This window comes from Sus scrofa, chromosome 3 (assembly GCF_054392235.1).
Source record: "Sus scrofa isolate SSC_HxYL_T2T_F1_AM1 chromosome 3, Sscrofa_HxYL_maternal_Yorkshire_Landrace_v2.0, whole genome shotgun sequence".
Lineage (NCBI taxonomy): Eukaryota > Metazoa > Chordata > Mammalia > Artiodactyla > Suidae > Sus > Sus scrofa.
The window spans coordinates 1,337,174-1,355,864 of NC_139385.1; the positions used below are offsets into that span (position 1 = coordinate 1,337,174).

The following is an 18,691-nucleotide window of genomic DNA, read 5'->3' on the forward strand; positions in this document are numbered from 1 at the left end:
AACAGCAAGAAGACAGTTCAATGTAAAACGGGTGAAGGAACAGAAGAGACCCTTTCTTGAAGAAAATCTACGAAAGGCCAACAGGCCCACGAGGAGAGGCTCATCGCCGGGAGCCATCAGGGACACGCGGGCCCCTGCACGCCCGCGAGGCCCGCGCGGGTGAAAACCCACACCCAGAGACTAAGTGCGTCGCGGTCACTTCTCTCACGCCCGAGAGGGGAAGTTCACGTCTTTGCTTTGTCTGATCCGTCTGGCTAGAGAGTCAACAGCTGTATTCTACGAAGCAGAGTCTGGCCGCACTTTCAGGACTCAAGTCTAAGTGTGTCAGACATGAACACAGCTTCTTGTTCTCAGGAGCAACAGGCACCTTCCCGAAAGGGGGAAAGACGTAGGGGACCGAGCGACGGGTCACGGCAGCCCAGAAAGCCCATCTGGAGCAGGACTCAGAGACGGGGCTCCCAGGAGAGCTGCCCTGCACGGGCGCGGACCCTGAGCAGCGCCAGGCTCGGGGCGGACCTGCCTTCCGCACTGCCCTGCGGCCCCCTGGTGACAAGGCCCCTCCCGCTCCTGAGGAGACTCACTCGCGGCTCCTAGCGTCATCAAACTTGAATGCTAATGGCACCCAAGGGACGCTCGCTAGTCCAGCACAACCTTTAAATAGAGACCGAGCATTAAATTCAAGAGGATGCACTGGCCGGCCCGGGGGAGTTCCCCTACCCCAAAGCAGGACCAGGCCCGGGGAGGAGGGGACGTCCTATTCATTTCCCAGTCACCGTGGAGCTGAGGCCCGGGTTCCAGGGCCGTCCACCCACAGGCCCGCATCCCAGGGGTTCAGGCCGACCTCCCCAGAGCCCCGTGGGGCAGGGCTGCCAGGTGGCCCAGGGAAGAGAGGAGCTGAGAACAGAGGCAGGAACCCTGTCAGAGCTGCCCTTCTGCTCAGCCCTGGGCCATCGGGCACCCAGGCATGTCTCCAGAGTGGCCGCTGCTGCCTGGTCAGGGTGAGAGGGGCCAAAAAGGCCTCGCCTTGTCACTTCCCATCCAGCCTGGAGGGACACACCAGATTGAAGGTCAGAGGTGGCCACCAGCAGCTCACCCAGCTGCTCAGCTGAGCGGGGACACACCTTCACCTCAGAGCCAAGGATGCCCAGCTGGAGAGCACGTTCGGGCCAAAGGCGTTTCTTGAGCTGGCGTGTTTGCCAGGAAAGAGAACGCTCCTGAAACCCCCAGGCACCGGGCGGTTGCAGAGACGGTCCAGGGCAGCCCGGCAGTGGGTGACAGAGATGTGGTGGGTGAACCGTGCCTGGGCGCTAAGGCAAGAGGAGGCGGGAGGCCTGGAGAGGCAGACATAGAAACCTAGTTTTGGCTGAAAAAAGCCAGAAACAAAGCTGCAAATTCTCCAGACCTGGAAACGGTACAGGCAACCCACCGTGGCCAATGCCTGGACCTCGGGTCCTGCTGCCCTGTCTCCTGGCCCCGGGGTGCTGTGTACGTGTGCTTCCAACAGGGTCCAGAGGCTGGACTGCAGCGTCCAGGTGCCCCCCTCCCGCGAGACCAGCTGTGAACACCGGAGGTCAGGAATTCCAGGAAAATCCAATGAAAGCAGAAACTCCCTCTGCAGAAAACGCAGGCACAGAACAGGCCTGGTGTGAGATCTCCATGGATGCTGGGCGCAGACCTCCTTGGCTGCCAGAGAAGAAACGACAAGACGTGCAGGTCTCGGTGCGGGAACGGCCTCCTCCCGCAGTCACCTCCGGCAGGAACACCCCCCACCCCGTCCCGGGAGGCCCAGCCAAGTCCGCCTACGGAAGGGGGTGCAGACAGAGCCACCTGGCTGGCAGGGCCCAGGGCCGCCCCTTCCCCCGCCCCCAACGCGGACCGTCTGAGACTCCAGGATATTCCGGGCCCGACCGCGGGCGTGAGCGCCAAGGCCAGACCATGTCCTGCCCAGCACCACCCCAGCGCCCTGGCAAACGCACGGGGAGGCTGGAGAAGACGCCCGGAAGCTGACGGCACGGTGGCAGCAAATAGCCTGAGGTGACACAGTAAGAAACCGGTGGTGGAGGAAGAGCGACCCCAGCGAGGGTCACTGCAGAGCCAGGCGTCCAAGGGACGCAGGGGCGCTCTGTGCTCGGGGCGGGGGCGGGGGGCGGGGGCTGTGCACGGACCTCCGCTCATGGACCATTTTAAAAGACAAACGGAGCAGTCACTGCTCTGTGGCTGTTACAGACCAACGCTCACTCGGCACCCGTGCTGCGGGTGGGACCCTTTGGGGTTTTCACCTTCCGAGATGTCCGAAGCGCCACCGTCCCTGACCGCACATCCCGCAGGGACGGCGGAGCCAGCCGCTGAAGGACAACACAGGTTACAGGAAGGACAAAACGCCCGGGAACAAGCCCGGCAGGAAATGGGCAAAGCTCACGACGAGGAAACAAGTGAAGGTCGCAAGAGCCGAGGCGGCGCGCGGACGCGGCGGGGCTGAGCGGTGCCCGTGCCCGCGGGCGCGCTGCACGGGACCTGGCACGAGCTCCCCGCCGGCGAGAGGCACCGGGGGAGCGTCTACGACAGCGACAGCACTGAGAACGACGACGGCAGAACGGTCACAGCCCGGAGGTGCGGAGCCGCGCGGAGGTGGTGCTTGTCCGACGGCCTCCGAGCCGCCCGTCACGCGGCCACCGTGGCACCTCCTCCAGCTGCGGCTCTTTTAAAAGCCAGGCGGGCAGGAGGGTCCTCGTGAGGCCAGAAACGAAATCACCAGCATTTTCCAACGAGCTCTTTGCAGACCGGGCAAGCCCACCTCCAAGACCGGGTCCCCCACAGGCAGGCCTTCCTCCTGTGTCCCCGTCCGGCCACTCGGCACACACGCCAGCACGGCGGCCTTCTGCCCGGCCCCGGGGCGCCCGCCCGCCTGCTGCGCCTCCTTCCTCGTGGGGACGCGCTGGACCCCACTGGGGACCTCTGTGAGCAGCAATAGGCCTGTGTTCAAAGGGCTGCAACGCAGGCCCAAAGCCACGCCTGTGACAAGGACAACAGCGGGGTGGTGCCCACCGCCACAGTCACTCTCGCCAACGGAGAACGGAAGACGGCGTGGCTGCCATGAAGGGGCAGCAACAGGCTCAACCAGGAGGCCTGTCCTCCATCCAGAGGGAGAACTAGGTTCTGTGAGGCTGAAAATACATCCCGGAGGCAGGAACAGCATGCAGAATGACACGGAAGGGTGAAAGACGACGGCGTGCTCAGAGGCAGCAAGGGAGGGGGTGTGGGGCCGACGCTCGCCCACTCGGGCGGCCCGCACCCGCCCTGCGGGGAGGAGGTGAAGACGTCCCTGGGAAAGGCGGGCTCGGGGGTAGTGGCCGACCCCCTACGCTAACCCCCTGCGGCCTCTGACAGCCCTGCCCGCGACAGAGGATTTCAGCTAAGCGATGCAATCGTGTGAGTCCACTTCCCCCCCGGGCAGCGGCCTCATCCTGAGACACGAGGAGCCCAGGCTGAGCGTCTCCAGCCGGCCTCCAGCAGCCTCCCCCGGGGCCAGCGGGCGAAGGGCCCACCTCGGAGACCCAGCAGTTCGGCTCGACTGACGCCTCCCTAAGTAGCTTGGATCTTTTCTTTTTTCTTGGTTTTTTGCCATTTCTAGCGCTGCTCCTGAGGCAAATGGAGGTTCCCAGGCTAGGGGTCAAATCGGAGCTGTCGGCCTGCGCCACAGACACAGCAATTCGGGATCTGAGCTGCATCTGCAACCTACACCACAGCTCACAGCAACGCCAGATCCTCAATCCACTGAGCAAGGGCAGGGATGGAACCCGCAACCTCATGGTTCCTAGTTGGATTCATTAACCACTGAGCCATGATGGAACTCCCAGCTTGGACCTTTTATTTTATTTATTTTTTTTAATTTTTTATCTTTTATTTATTTATTTATTTTTAATTTTTTTGTCTTTTTGCCATTTCTTGGGCCGCTTCCGCGGCATATGGAGGTTCCCAGGCTAGGGGTTGAATCGGAGCTGTAGCCACTGGCCTACACCAGAGCCACAGCAACACAGGATCCGAGCCGCGTCTGCAGCCTACATCACAGCTCACGGCAACGCTGGATCGTCAACCCACTGAGCAAGGGCAGGGATCGAACCTGCAACCTCATGGTTCCTAGTCGTATTCGTTAAGCAGCTTGGACCTCTTAAAACGTGGGAACTCATGCCACCTGGCAAGGCTTCTCTCTCCGTGTTAAAAGGCAAGAAGGCAGGCGTCTGGGGTGGAAGGGCAGGCACAGGTGCTCCGAGGCGGAGGACCCGGCTGGGGGAGGCCCGCTCTTCTCGGTCCCAGGGATCACCTCCGATGCGACAGTCCCGCCAAGGACGAAGTGCTCCAGTCATGCCAGAACGGATCCAGAACCTGCAGAGTCACCACCAGCCACACAACCAGAGGTGCTTTGGATAACTGACCGGAAGGCAGCCGGCTTCGCGGGCAGGCTAGGATAACGCGGAGCCACCGGCAGTGGGCACACTCGGATGACGGTGGCCGGTGCCCAACAATGGAGGCTCACACCCCCCGGTGACTCACTGGCCCTCGACGGTGGCGTCACAGCGTCAGCAAGGCCCACTGGGGTGGACAGAGCCCCTCGGGGTGACAAGTGCTCGCGCCACCATCCCTGCGATCCGTGCCTGAGCCCCTCGGAGCCAGAGCAAGCACTGCCAGTGCTTCTGGAGGGAGAGCCCAGGGGGATGGCCTGGGGTGACCCCCCCCCCCCCGCCCCTCCGCATGGCGCTGTCCTCAGGTGGTGTGATCCGGCTGGAAAGCACTGGTCATCGGGCTGCATGGAGCCATGACCACACTGCCTGCCCGGAGCTGGAGCAGAGGAGAGTGGCGGGAGGCGGTCGGCTGGGCTGGGGCCTGCTCTCCTCTCCGTCCAGACAGCGTCTCCCGGAGGAGGCCTGGCGGGCAGGCCCCCAGAATCAGAAAACACATCTTCAGTCCTCACTCCTTGAACTTATAAAGGAATAGAGTGCTTCGCACAGCTAGAATCAAAAACCTCCCTTCTCCAGCCAGGGCCGCCCGACCCGACTGGGGAGGCGCGTCAGGGCAGCTGAGGCCTGAGACGCGTTCCGCGGGATTTAACTGCGTTTAAGGAGAAAAGCAAGAATCGTGCTTTTTACGATCACGCGTTGGCGCGGGTTGTTCATTAGTAAAGAAAGGTCAAACTGTCTTTGTCCTGCCCTCTGCGGTTAGCTAAAGATGTTTAAATTTTCCTTTTCTTCTCTGTTTTTCTTCCTACACAGTGAACTGACTTCGGGCCAGACAACAGCAGGTGAGGGAGCTGCAGGCTGGGAGCCACGGTTCCCCCCCGCCCCGCGCGTGCAGACCCAGAGGAGCCCCTGGGGGCACTGTTACCAAGGCTGTCCCCAGACAGGTGGGGGGACGCAGAGCCAGCCCCCCCCCCCATGTGCTTTGGTCACTCCCCGCCCCCAGCCTCCTGCCCCTCCAGCAGTGAGGGCTTTACATCAGAGCAGAGTCTTCCCCAGGACCAAATGAGGGCACTTCCCAGGTGCCCCCACTCCCTCCGGGTCTGAGGACAGGTCCGTCGGGCTCCGGGCTGCCACCGGCATCGGTCTGCCAGCCCTTTATCTCCTCGGGGGCTGCGGAAGACCCCCTGAGCCAGCTCTGGAGGGAGAACGGAGCTCACAGGCTCCCGGAGTGAGTGCGGCCCGCCTGCACTCCTGCCCTGGGCGCTGCCACCTCTGCCCGTCCCTTGAACTGGGAAGAAGAGAGATGTGCCATAAACAGCATGAAATAAGCTAAGATGAGGGAAGCAAAGGCAGAAATGAAAAAGCCGTCTGAGGAGGCAGTGACGGCTCAGAGCCAAAAACAGGGTGGAAAGAGCTGGGCGCAGAGGGCACAGCGTCCCGCCCGCGCGCACCAGGCGGCCAGCGCCTCACCTCTGCGCTCAGCGAGTGTCAGCAGGGCAGGAGCCAGGCCCCCACTGCGACCGCCCCTGCAGGGTGAGGACACTGGGACCAGGCACAATCTTCCCGACGCCCCAAGGAGAATGTTCCTGAGGTCCCCCAGTGGCAGGCTTTGGGGCGCCAGGCCTCCAGGAGGCTGTCCACCTGAATGACACCAGACTTGCCCTGGAGATGGGAAATAACACTTGGGGGGCCCTGCAAGTCCTACAGTTTAACGGGGCGAGAAGAGGGACCAGCCATGAGGATTTCGAGGCCCCTGAGCGCCTCATGCAAAGGACACAGACCCCACGGGCTGAGCACAAGGGAAGCGCTGGCGGAGGCACGCCCCCCCGCAGCCCAGGGCCCCCCTGCAGCCAGGAGCCAGGGGGCGCAGCAGACTCTGGCCTCCCTTCCACTCAAGGCAGCAGCTCGGGTCCAAGGCCCCAGGGCGGGGGGAGGGCTGGGTCAGGGCCAAGGCTCCAGCCCCCCGGGTGCCCTCTCCTCCGGCTCTGCGGACCTGCCCGGACCCGCACGGCTTCATCTCGCCTTCCTCCCGCCTCACGGACGTCATGGAAACAAGAGCCTCAGACCCACGCCCACTCGGGCCAGGGGACAGAGCTTCCAGGCCTCCAGGGCCTCTTCAAAGACATCTCCCCCCACTGGGGACACAGTCAGCCAGACACAGGTTCCCCCTTAAGGAGCCAGGACGAGCCATGGACGGCAAGGAAGCGCCGGCGCCCCAGGGCTGAAGGCCAGGCAGCCGATGTCTGACTGCCCACGACCGCCCGCTGCCCCCAGCGCGGGACTCTTCCCACTCCCTGGCACAGCCCCACCGACAGAAGCAGGCGCTTTGGCACCCGGCAGGCGATCCTCGAGGACTTCCGCAGGTCCAGCCTGCCCTCCTGCCTCCCCAGGACACAGCTCTCCGATGACACCCCCCATGCCAGGGGCCCCTCGGTGCACAGCCGCCTCCGGCTCTGGGCCATACTGCCCCCCAGGACAGACATGTGGCGCTGGAGCAGTGGGGCAGGGCGCGGTCTGCGGGCTCTGTCCTCTGGGCACACCCGCAGGGTCAGGGGTCAGCGTGCTGTGGCCCCTAGACGCTCCGGCCAGGGCCGGGGACTCAGCAGCCCAGCCCCGCCCCCGCCGCAGCAGCACCTCCGACGGCGAGGACCACGGCCACGGTCCCGAGTCCTAGGCTGCGGGCTGGCCGCAAAGGCCACCGACCACGTGCGCCTCGGGGACTTACCGCATCGGCTCTCTGTTTCTGGCCTCCCAGCTCCTCCAGGGCCTGTGACAGCTGAACCTTCAAGACAGGACAGAACGTGACGTCAGTGGGGCGTCTCCTCCTGGGGCCCAAGGTCCCTCACCTCCCCGTCTCCACCGCATCCAAGGCTGCCGGGGAGGCCCCAGATCCCCACCGTGTGGAGAAGGGGCCGCAGGAACCACAGCGCTGCGTCCGCCGAGCCCACTCAGCGAAGGTGACGGGGCATTTCGGCTGGACAGTTACTGCCTGGGCTGAGAGAACGGGACAGCAACTGACTCTGCCTGGCAAGCTCACGTTCTGGAAGCAGTAACTGGAGATTCTTCTGATGGGATCGACATCCAGGAAAACCCAAGGCCCCCCGGCCACCGCCTCCTGCACAGGACCCCGGGATGCAGGCAGGGCCCCTCCCCCACACCAGGCGTGGTCACAGCCGGGGTCAGGGGTCGGAGCCTGCCCCAGGCCCAGGCTCACTCTCACGGCGACAGGCAGGGGCTCGGGACTGGCCTCACGCTTCTCCGGGCGGTGTGAGAGTGACTGTCCCGATGGAGCCGAGGCAGCCCCCGCAGGCCACTGAGCTGCCCGGCCAGGGAGGGAGGGAGAGCGGAGGAGGGGGCAAGGCAGGAGGGGAACCAGCCCGCAGCCCCGGGCCTGGGGGCGCACCCCGACAAACTAGACCAAAACCCACAGCCAGACCCGCCCAAGGACCCCACCGACCAGCTGGCCATTGGTCCTGCGGCCGGGAGGAGCTTCTCTCAGCCCCGCTCGGCCGCACCTCAGGTCCAGCGCCGAGAAAAGGCACAGCCGTCGGGTAGGCAGGAGGCAACCAGGACGTGGCCGCCAGGTCTGCCTGTGGTCTGGCCCACAGGAAAGGCCACTCTGTGTCCATCAGATGGGCAGAAACAAAGAATCCTGGCTCCGCTCAGCTGGGGCGGATGGGAGTCAGCTGCATCTTATTCACACGGAGCGTGGGAATAAAAGCCAGTAGACCACCCGGGAAATTACTCTGAATTTCCCCACCGTGGCCTCTGACCCAGTGGCCCCCCAGGCACGTGCTCCAGAGAAACCATTACGCGTGCGCACAGCCATCTGTACCACCCGCCACCCGCCGATGACAGCAGGGAGACCCCGAAACCGCCGGGACACCGTGGGCAGGGGCCACTCAGCCGTGACGCAGTGCGGGCACGTGGGCACGCAGGGGGCCTCGGGGGGGCCACCCAAGGGGCAGCAGCATCCTCCCACAGCTCTGCGCTCAGACGCGTGGGCAAGCGGGCAGCGGCCCTGAGCAGGGGTCCCAGGGCCAGTCCAGACCCGAGCCGTGGGCCGGTCCACCGGGGACCCTGGGCCAGGCTGTGGGACGGCCACTGTGCAGGTCACGCCACAGGCCTCTGTGAGGACGCGACGTGTGGGCAGCGGACGGACGGAGATGAACAGGCATCTGAGAGGCTCGTCTGTGCCTCGGCCGCTCAGCCCGACATCCCCAATCCCGCCCCAAACGCACACAGCCCGCTTCTCGGACCCCCCCGCCCCGGGACCCGCGGCTCAGAAACACCGCAAGCGTGATGGACGCCAGGAAGGCGCGGGCCGCCCGAGAGGCCCGAGGAAGGGGCAGCCTGGCCCGGGAGGAGGGCGACCCCGCACCGCAGCCGGGATCAAGCGCGTGCAGCGTTTCCGCAGGGAGGCCTGCCTCGGAGCAGCTCGTACAGGGACCAGGGCCACGGGGGGGCGCCACCGCGGCCAAGGCCGGGCTCCCCCCGCGCCCCTCCCCTGCCAGGCCGGCGCAGCTGTGCCAGGCGTCCCGGTCTCCCGGGGGCAGGGTCACGGTCAGGAGGCAGACGCTGACCGACTACGGCGTCCCCTGAGAGATGACCAGGACAGTGGGGCTGTCACACTGTCACCCAGCCGCAGAGAAAGTGGGCTTCTAGAGACGGCGGGAGTCCCGCTGTCCAAAGGACTCAGGACCAAGGAGCGGGGACCCCAGGGGCTGTGAAGCTCGTGTCTCCATCTGTGTGACATGCCTCCAGCTTCCGATGTGTGTACTTGTGAGTGTGTCACACTTCCGTGAAAAAGTAGCGTGACAGGCAGGGGCCGCAGAGACCTCACAGGGCTATTTTAATCTCCAAGTGAGAACTGAAGACCCAGCACCCACCAGCACAGGAGCCCAGGCGCAGCGGGGACAGGAGGCTGCAAAGCCCCTTGATGGCCGGTTCCCCACACCCCGGGGGACGGGGGCTGGAGCCCAGGGAAGGCCAGGGCCCAAGGTCACAGGTCACAAGGACGTAACGAAACGGGGGCCTCGGCCCCCTGCCTTTGGGCTCTGCTTCACACATGCACTTGTGACAAAGTGTGAAGAAAGAGGAGGCAACAGTGCCAGTCGTCAGGGGCCCTTCTAGGCAGGGGCCTCCTCGCGTGGACAGCAGCCTGATGGCAGGTGTGGGCCACACATGCGAGGAGCTCGGCCTGGAACGGGGGCTCTGATGGGCGACCCTGACTCCAGCGCAGCTTACAGGATGGAGGCGTCCAGCCCTCAGGACCACCGAGCCATCGAAGCTGTGCTACCCCTCCCAGACCCTGGGATGTGCCCGGCTCCACCCCCACGAGGCGCCCAGAGGGTCCCCACGGGCACCTGCATGGACCCTGCCTGGCTCCGTCCACCCCAATGTGGTTTCCCTCAAGCGGGGGGCCTGAGGCCACAGCTGCAGCACCCCTGGGAACTTGTGGGACAGCAATATTTGAGCTGCACCCCCAGGCCGCCAGGGCTGCGGAGGACCCCATGGATCTGTGTCTTCGCAAGCCCTTGGGCCACGGAGGCTCAAGGGGTTTAAAGTGAAGCCGGAAAACAGCGCAATCCCATCACGCCCCATCAGTGCGGCCTGAAGCAGAGGCATCCCCGTGGCGGAGCAGCTGTTAGCCCTCTGAGAACGTGGACTCAGACAACCACCCATGGACCAGAACAGAAAAAAACCAACAAAACCAGGAGCTGTTTTGTTTTATAGATAAGCAAAATTGACAACGCTTTCGCTAAACTAACAAAGAGACGAGGCTCAAATAAATAAAATCAGAAATGGAAGAGAAAAACACCATAAAGTACATGCCATAAAAACACAAAGATTCGGAGCTGCCACTGTGGCACAGCCGGTGAAGGATCTGCTGCTGTCTGGGCAGCAGCTGAGGTTGCTACTGAGGTGCAGGGTTTGATCCCCTGACCAGCTCAGTGGGTTAGGATCTGGCGTTGCTGCCGCTGTGGCTTAACCCATATGCTGTGGGTGCAGGCCCCAAACCAACACCAAACAGAAAGACTCAGGAACTACTGTGATCAGTTATACACCAAAACCTGGATGACCTAAAAGAAACAAGCTCCTTATTTAAATCAAGAATGAATCATGGGGGAAAAAAAAGAAAGAAAGAAAAAGGAAATCTGCTCAGGGCAGCACCGAGGAAAGAGGAGCAGTCAGTAACGTCAAAACATCTCCCTACAAAGAAAGGCCCAGGACCACATGGTTTCATGGGTCAGATTTACTGCCCATTAGAAGAGTTAGCGCCAAGTCCTTCTCAAGCTCTTAAAAACATCAAAGATGGAGTTCCCGTCGTGGCGCAGTGGTTAACGAATCCGACTAGGAACCATGAGGTTGCGGGTTCGGTCCCTGCCCTTGCTCAGTGGGTTGACGATCCGGCGTTGCCGTGAGCTATGGTGTAGGTTGCAGACGCGGCTCGGATCCCGCGTTGCTGTGGCTCTGGCGTAGGCCGGCGGCTACAGCTCCGATTGGACCCCTAGCCTGGGAACCTCCATATGCCGCGGGAGCGGCCCAAGAAATAGCAAAAAGACAAAAAAAAAAAAAAAAAAAAAAAAAAAAAATCAAAGACAAGGGAACACTTCCAAACTCACTTTACAAGGCCAACACTGCCCTGAGACCAAAGCCAGGCAAGGCTGCCACAGGGAGAAGCAAAAGCAAAACAAAACAGGCAAAAATCCCTGATGAACACAGATACAAAAATCCTCAGCAAAATACGAGCAAACCACATTCAACAGCACATTAAAAAAGAGCACACACCACGGTCAAGGGGGACTCATCCATGGAAAGCAAGGATGGCTCCACGGCCACACGTCACTCAACACGCTACACCACGTCAACAGAGTGACGCATCAAAACGCGATCGTCTCGATAAATACTGGAAAACGGGACCAAATCTAACATCCCTTTAGGACAAAAGTTAACTAGACGACAAAGGCATGTACCTCAACATAACGAAGGCATGCAGACGAGCCCACAGCTCGTCAACAGTGGAAAGCTGAACGCGCTCCTTTAAGAGCAGGAACAAGGCCAGGACACCCATTCTCACCCTCCCGGACAGCACAGCTCCGAAGGCCTAGTCGGCACACAGGCGTGAAAGAGAAACAGGAGGCATCCAGACGGAAAAAGAGGTACGACCGTCTCTTTGTAGAGACATGGTCTTACATACAGAAAACCCTGAAAACTCCACCAGAAAACAGACTTGGCCAACAAACTTAGCAAAGCTACACTCCATAAAAAGCAGCCTACAAAACTAGGTCTGCACTTCCAGCCACTGTCAAGAAAGCGTCTGGGAGAGAACGAAACAGTCCCACTTACAACCGCATCAAACAACAATAACACACTGAGGAATAAATTTAACCAAAGCAGTCAAAGACCTGCATACTCAAAACTAAGATGCTGGTGGCAGAGGCTGAAGGCGACATGAATAAATGCCGAAATGTTCGGTGCTCACGGACTGGAAAAACAGTGCTGGGAAACTGCCCGTGGTACCCAACAATCTACAGATCCAATGCGTCTCTGTTAAAATCCCAACGGCATTTTTTAAACAGTCCAATGGCATTTTTGACAGAAGTAGGAAAAAAAACATCTAAAAAGCTCTGCACAGCAAAGAAAACAGCAAAACGAAAGGCAATCTACAGAATGGGAAAAAATATTTGCAAACCGTATACTGAATAAGGGCTCGATGTCCAAGGTACATAAGGAACTCATACAACTGAACAGCAAAAAGCAAATACCCAAATTAAAAACGGCTAAGGGACCGGAACAGTTTTTCCAAAGAGGAACAGAAACAGCCGCCATGAACGAAAAGGAGCTCGACGTCACCAGTCTCCAGGGAAATGCCAATCAAAACCAGGGAAATGCCAATCAAAACCGCAGGGAGCCACTGCCCCGCGCCTGTCTGGAGGGTCCCATCCAAGAGACGGCAGACGGCGGGCGCGGGCGCGCGTGTGCCGGGCACTGCTGGTGGGAACGCGGACTGGCACAGCCCCTACGGGAAGCAGCTCGATGGGGTCTCAAAACACTGAAAATACAACGACTACATGGCCCAGGCACCCCACGTCTGGGAATAGAGCCAAAGGGAAAACCGCCTTGAAGAGACATCTGAATCCCCCTGTTCCTCGCAGCACCGGTCCCCACGGCCAAGATGTGGTCACCTCCTAAGCGTCTGTAAACAGACGAACACACGGGAAGAGCTGGTGTGTTCCCACCATAGGCGTACACACAAATTCAAGCTTCCCACAACCAGATCTTGTCACGTGTGGAGGAACCCAGAGGACAGTGCGTGGAGTGAAACGAGCCAGAAACGGCGAGAAAGCGATGTCACCAGCTCGCTTGGGTCTGGAACCGCAAAGAGGTGAACTCAGAGACGGAAGCCTGGTGGTCTCCAGGCCGCAGGCGGGGAGCGATGCAGAGACGCGGGTCCGAGGGCACAAACTTCCCGTCCTAAGTCTGCACCTGAGATCTGGAGACCGAACGTACAGCACGGCGACTGGCAGTCGATAATGATGCCACCAACACCAGACACCTGCCACGAGAACGGACCTTGCGTGCAGGCGCACACCCGTGCACACAGAGTCAGGGGACAAGTATGTCCACCGCGTGTATCGAAGCGTCACACGGTGCACCCGACACATGCCGTCTGTGTCTGTCAACGTGCTGCGACAAAGCTGGGGGTGGGGGTGACCGGGTCTCCCTAGCATCAAGTGCCTCACCTCTTAGAGGACCACTGACTCCACCTGTCCAGTGGGTACGTAACCGCCTCTGCCCAGAGGTGCGTGCGGAACTGGGAACGCAACACGACCACTCGACAATCAGGAGCCACCCTTTCCCGCCGAAAGGCACCTCCCGCCCAGACCTGTCCCGAGGCCCCTCGGCTGAGTCCCCTGCAGACGCCCGCCCGCCCGGGAGCAGGGAGCCGGCACCCCGTCCGCGGCTGGGGACAAATGGGGGGCCAGGCCGTCCGGCCGTCGCCCCTCTGGCCTCTGCTCGGCAGCTCTGTGCCCCACCTCAGGGACTCGCCGGACCGCGTCTCTGGTGCCACCTTCCCCCCCTTTGCCTCCACGTCTCTTCAGTAAGGGGCTCGTGGTGTCCCCTTTCCGCTTGTTTCATCTGCGCTCGTTACGGGGGAGTCATCCCAAGTTCTTTACACAAGAGGAGCACGAAACACACTTTCATGTGTAAGAACAAAGCCTGGGTCTGGTGAAAAGCCCAGAGTTCAAAAGCTGCCACGCCACCAGAGCAGGAAGCGGTGACAGAGCCCTCACGGAGGAGCAGCGGGAGACGCGGGCACTGCGACGTCCAGCTTTTCCCGAGCTGGAGTCAAAATCAGTCAGACGCGCTGCCGTCTGAAACTGGGATTTTCCACAGACCTCCATGCAGCCAGCAGCACCATAATCTGTTTTAATTAAATAAATTGGAAAAACAAATCAGGCTGATATGTTGAATCAAGGTGGCATGAGCTGCATATTTATGACTCCGTCAGCAGAGGAGGATGCATGACACATGCTCCCAACTCCCGCAGCCGCCTTATTAAACGGAATAAATAAAATCCACGCAAAATGGCACAGCCTCACCAGAGACGGGCCACTGGGATGCTCCCGATCTCAACGCCTCCGCTTTGTTTCACTGAAGTGCTTTTGCCAGAACCAAACCACGCTGCTCACTAGAACGGACCGATGAAGCCAAGCGGGTGAGATGCAAGGACCGTGAAATAAGCGGAGGCCTTGCTCAAACTCCCCGGGCCCACGTCCGTGGCCCCCGTCCCCGCCAGTGAACAGGCAGGTCGCCGGGGCGGCACCTGCAGGAGGGCACGGCCACAGGCACACGGGGTGCTGGCAGGTGTGTCGGTCTCACGTCAAGCGGCAGGGTCCCAGGACAGAGGGGACACAACAGAGGGCCCCCAGCTACAGCCCGCACCCACATCCAGCCCGCCAATGTTTGGTGCCCCCCATCTACCCACGGCCCACGGCGGCCTTCCAGCTACGACCACAGAGTTCACGTGGCCACACGCCCACAGCACTTCCTGGCTGGCCCTTCAGAGACGAGGCCTGCGGGCCCCTGGGTGAGGCAAGAGGAGCTTGAGGGTGAGGGGGTGAGAGAGGCCAAGGAGGAGGGGGCCCGAGAAGGCGGACAGGACGGGGCCAAGATGGAAAGAGAGACGCGCAAGAAGACGAAGGAAAGGGGGCTGGAGAGACAGAGGGGCCGGGGGGCCCCCGCCTCCTCCAGGCGCCCCGACCAGCGCACTCCGGAGCGGGAGGAACGCTCATCCGTCTACACGATCAGGCCCGTGGGGCTGTGGGGGTGTTCTCCCTGCACGCACCTCGCGCTGCCCGGGCTCCTGCAGACAGCAGAACAAAACGGAGCTCGGCTGGCGTCCTGAGCTGCCGGGCGCCCCCAAACGGTGCTTGCATCTCCGCGTGAGTGACGGATGAGCCGTCTGGGAGGCGCCGAGGAACCCTTAACCATCGAGTTCTAGAAAGTTACGTAACTTTCTACTGTGTGTCAATATGTGATGCTCAACTGATAAACTTCTGCCACGCAGCCCGAAGCAGCTTTAGGTCTCCAAGTGCAGGCAGTTCTCTGAGCTCCTGATCCGGAGACGTTACTGCTCAACAAGAGAAGAGGAAAACGCAGGAAGACTGCCTGGAGGACACCCGCCTCGCCCTGCAAGCTCCCAGGTTCGGCTGGGGCCTCAGGACCCGACCCACATGCTCCTGTCAAGCCCCAGCTGGTGAGGCTCCAGCTCCCCGAACCAGAGGCCTCTCCCTGGCTGCCCACAGGCCCAGCCCGGTCCTCCCTGCTCGTGAAGGGTGCCCTGGGGCAGGAAGGCAGGGCTGAGCAGCAGCGACCAGGGCCAGGCCTGGTGGGGGCGCGGGCAGGGAGGGGTTTGATGCACGGGTCAGAGGGCTGGGGTGGGGTTCAGCGGCCCCAGAGAGGGTCAGGCTGGAGATGGGAAGCAGGTCCGGGCTGAGGACGCCCGGCGGCCACAGAGCAGGTGCTCGATAAACAGGCACGCAGAGGACGATTCCTCGCCGTGGCGCTGCAGAGACCCTCGGCTCTGCCGGGGACCCGCCGGGCTTGAAGGCTCGTCAGGCCCGCCCCTGGGTTCTGTGCTCTGCCTCAAAGGAGGCTCTGCCAACTCCTTCTGGAATTTCCAGGGAAAAGGGCCAGCAAAGTGCAATCAGAGAAGATGCCGCCCTGCAGCCCAGGGCCACCAGCTTGCCAGGGGCTCCATCTCCAGCCCAGTTCTTCCCCCAAGGCCTCCAGGGCTGCCCCTCGTCCTGGTCTGCAGAGGGGGGTGACAGTCACCACCTGGCCAGGAGCGCCCACAGGCCAGGCCTCTGCCGCCCACCTGGCTTTGTGGGGTAAGGAGAACGGGGGCCAGTCACAGAAGGTGACGGAGGAGGCACGGGACCCTCCAGGTGCTGGGCAAGGAGCCAGGTCTTTTATTTTGTCTTTTGAGGGCCACACCCAAGGCACATGGAGGTTCCCAGGCTAGGAGTCAACTCAGAGCTACAGCTGCCGGCCTCCACCACAGCCACAGCCACGCCAGATCCTTAACCCACGAAGCAAGGCCAGGGATGGAACTCACATGCTCAGGCATGCCAGTCGGGTTACCGCTGAGCCACAGTGCGAACGCAGGAGGCAGGTCCTGATGGAAGGCGGGCACCCGCCCAGGTGACTGGGGGCCCCCAGAGCCCACGTGAGAACACAGACACTCCCCGCGGGTCGCCTCCAGGGAGCCCGGTCTCCACCCCCGTGACGGGTGACGGGGTGACGCTGGCTGCGAGGCACCCATCGAGGAGAAGGTCTCCCCTTGTGCACCACGCTGCCGCTCGGAGCGCTGCCACCCTCCACCAGCTGCAGGGCAACGCCCTCTGCCCGGATGTCTCCGCGCACCTGCTACCTGCGGGACGCTGTCGCGAGTCTGGGAGAAACCCCCGGGTGCCGGCCAAGACGGCAGGCTGCTCTGGCTCGGGCGGCCAGAGACCTGGTCCCTCCCTCGCTGCTCGACTCGACAGCCAAGGCCCTGAGTGATCCGCCCTCTCTGAGGACAACGCTCGTGAACCAGTGAACACGAGCGGCGCTTCTGGAACGTTTCGGGTCCCCCGCGCTCACTCAAACTCCATCCTGACCCCACAACCAAGCCCGGAGCAAAGGCCCCTTGGCTCCAGCAGTGCCAGCGGGGACCTGAACTAGCGAGGCGGCGGGTCCCTCCCACAGGACCCCTGGTCCCCAGCCTGCACACAGGCTCCTCGGCCCCCAAGGCGGCAGCTTCCCCCCAGCCAAGCCTCCCCACCCCACCGGCTCTGGGCAAGCCCACCACGGCTCCAGTTCCCAGTGGCTCCTGAGGGGGCGGGGGGCTTCCAGGGGCCTTTGCACGGTGTGCCTGTCCGTGACTGGGCCACGGGTGACTGGGAGTGGGGGAGCAGGAGAGGAGGAGGCATGACTTCCTTCTCCCAGCACAGGTTCCGGGAGGGCTGGAAGGAGACAAGAAGGGTGTCTTGGCCACGAGAAGGAGGAAGAACCAAGGTGCAGGAGAAGCCCCTGCCGCGTCCGAGACCCCCTGGTACTCCCCACCCCACCCCACCCCCGCCCCCGCTGAGGCCCAGACAGGGGAGCAGGACTGGCCAGCTTTGTCTGCTGCCACCTGGTGGCGGCCAGAAGGCGTACATCTCCAGAGGAGGGGACGGGCCTCCGGGCAGACGCGGCAAGGCCCCGGCCCAGCCGCCGGGCGCCAGGAACCCCGCCAGGCCTGCCCTTCCCAAGGTGGTGAGCTCCACACCCGAGGTGCTGAGTGTCCTCGGCTACCTGCCCACCTCCACAAAGGCCAGGACACAGTGACCCGTCCGCCCGGCCCAGCAGTGTCCTCCCACCCCCCGGGCTCGATCCTCTCACGGACAGCAGCTCAGGCGGGCGGGGCTCTCACGGGAGTTCAAGGGGAGGCCTCCTGTGCAGGACACGCGGCCGGCCTCGCTGGGGGGCTGAGGCCTCCGCTCCGGCAGCTGGCACGGTGAGCAGAGCCCGCGACCAGAGCACTGAGGCTGGTCCCAGGGTGACCCCGCGCCTCCAAGAGGGGGACGCCAGGTCCTCCACGCTAACAGATCCAGGCCCAGGGCGGCCTGGGCGGAGAGCAGCGGCACGCACATCTGGGGAGAAGGGGGCAGGACGGGAGCCCGGCGTGGACAGTGCTGGGGCCGCTGCTAGGCTCGCTCTGCCCTCCCTCCTCCCCCGGACGGGCCGTGTGAGCTCCCGCAGTGGTCACGACAACAGGGAGGAAGAGAGGGTGGTGGCGTGGACAACACGACAGGTCCGGGAGCCAGACGGGAAGGAGGAGGGACGGCCCGGCTGCGGCGCTGAGCACAGCAAGAGGCAGGCAGGGTCAGGGGTTCTCTCTGCCTGAACCAGGCCAGGCCCAGACAAACCAGGAGCCAGTGCCCTGCAGGCAGGACTCAAGGGGGCGACAGGGAGCCGGTGCCCGTCAGCGAGATCGGGGGAGGGGTGCCCCCTGCTGCAGCCTCAGCGCTGGGGGTGGCTGCGCAGCCCTGCACAGGGACCTCGCGGGGGGAGCTCTGAGGTCACCGACGGCTGCGCATCCGTAACAAAAACCCTGAACCTGTGGCACTGGAGCTACCAGGACCGCCCGTCGGCCTCGTCGTGAACTGCCTGGCACACACGGTGCCAACAGGAGGAGCCCCGGGGAAAAAGCTCAGGACACGGGGGCTCCCGGGCAGCCTTCCACGCAACCGCCTCTCGCTGCTGCTTCATGGGGAGTGAACACGTGGTGACGAAAGCACCCCCAACGCACTGGATGTACGAGGCCGCGCTGGTGCCGCGGGACCTCGACTTCCACGTCAGGACTGCGGTCCGCGCGGCAGCAGCAACAGCGGCCAGGCGGCAGGACACACTCACCTCCACCTCCGAGCTGTGCGCGTGGACCTTCTGCACCATGTCCTCGGCCTCGCGCAGGCGCCGGGTCAGCTGGGGCGCGTACTCGGCCGGGGTCAGCTCGCTGTCGTAGGACCCCAGGATGGCACGCATGCCGTCCCGCTCCTGTGGGCACAGAGGCAGGCAGTCAGGCCCGGGGTGCACTAGGCATGCAGCAGAGACCCACACAGAGACGGCGGGCAGCGGTCGAGCCTGGGGGCGCCTCCAGAGGCTCCTTGAAGGGCTGGAGCTGAGCACGGAGCCTGACAGCGCCC

The 18,691-nt window shown here is 62.8% G+C and overlaps 1 protein-coding gene across 7 annotated transcripts in view; it reads right to left on the reverse strand.

The window, feature by feature from the left end:
• The window catches only part of MAD1L1 (mitotic arrest deficient 1 like 1), a 309,825-nt gene that overhangs the window by 115,476 nt on the left and 175,658 nt on the right, over nucleotides 1-18,691 (reverse strand). For 5 of the 7 annotated variants that reach the window (XR_014839941.1, XR_014839939.1, XM_085016334.1 and 2 more), the window contains 2 exons: nucleotides 18,402-18,542; nucleotides 7,180-7,236 (listed from right to left, as the gene is read on the reverse strand). Coding sequence is in view for 4 of the 7 variants with exons in the window: in XM_085016334.1 (XP_084872460.1) it covers nucleotides 7,180-7,236; nucleotides 18,402-18,542 (198 nt within the window). In the remaining 3 variants the exon portion in view is untranslated. Of the gene's footprint in view, nucleotides 1-3,598; nucleotides 3,747-7,179; nucleotides 7,237-17,585; nucleotides 18,543-18,691 lie in introns of those variants that run through there. The other 2 variants (XR_014839942.1, XM_085016335.1) reach the window with 2 other exon arrangements.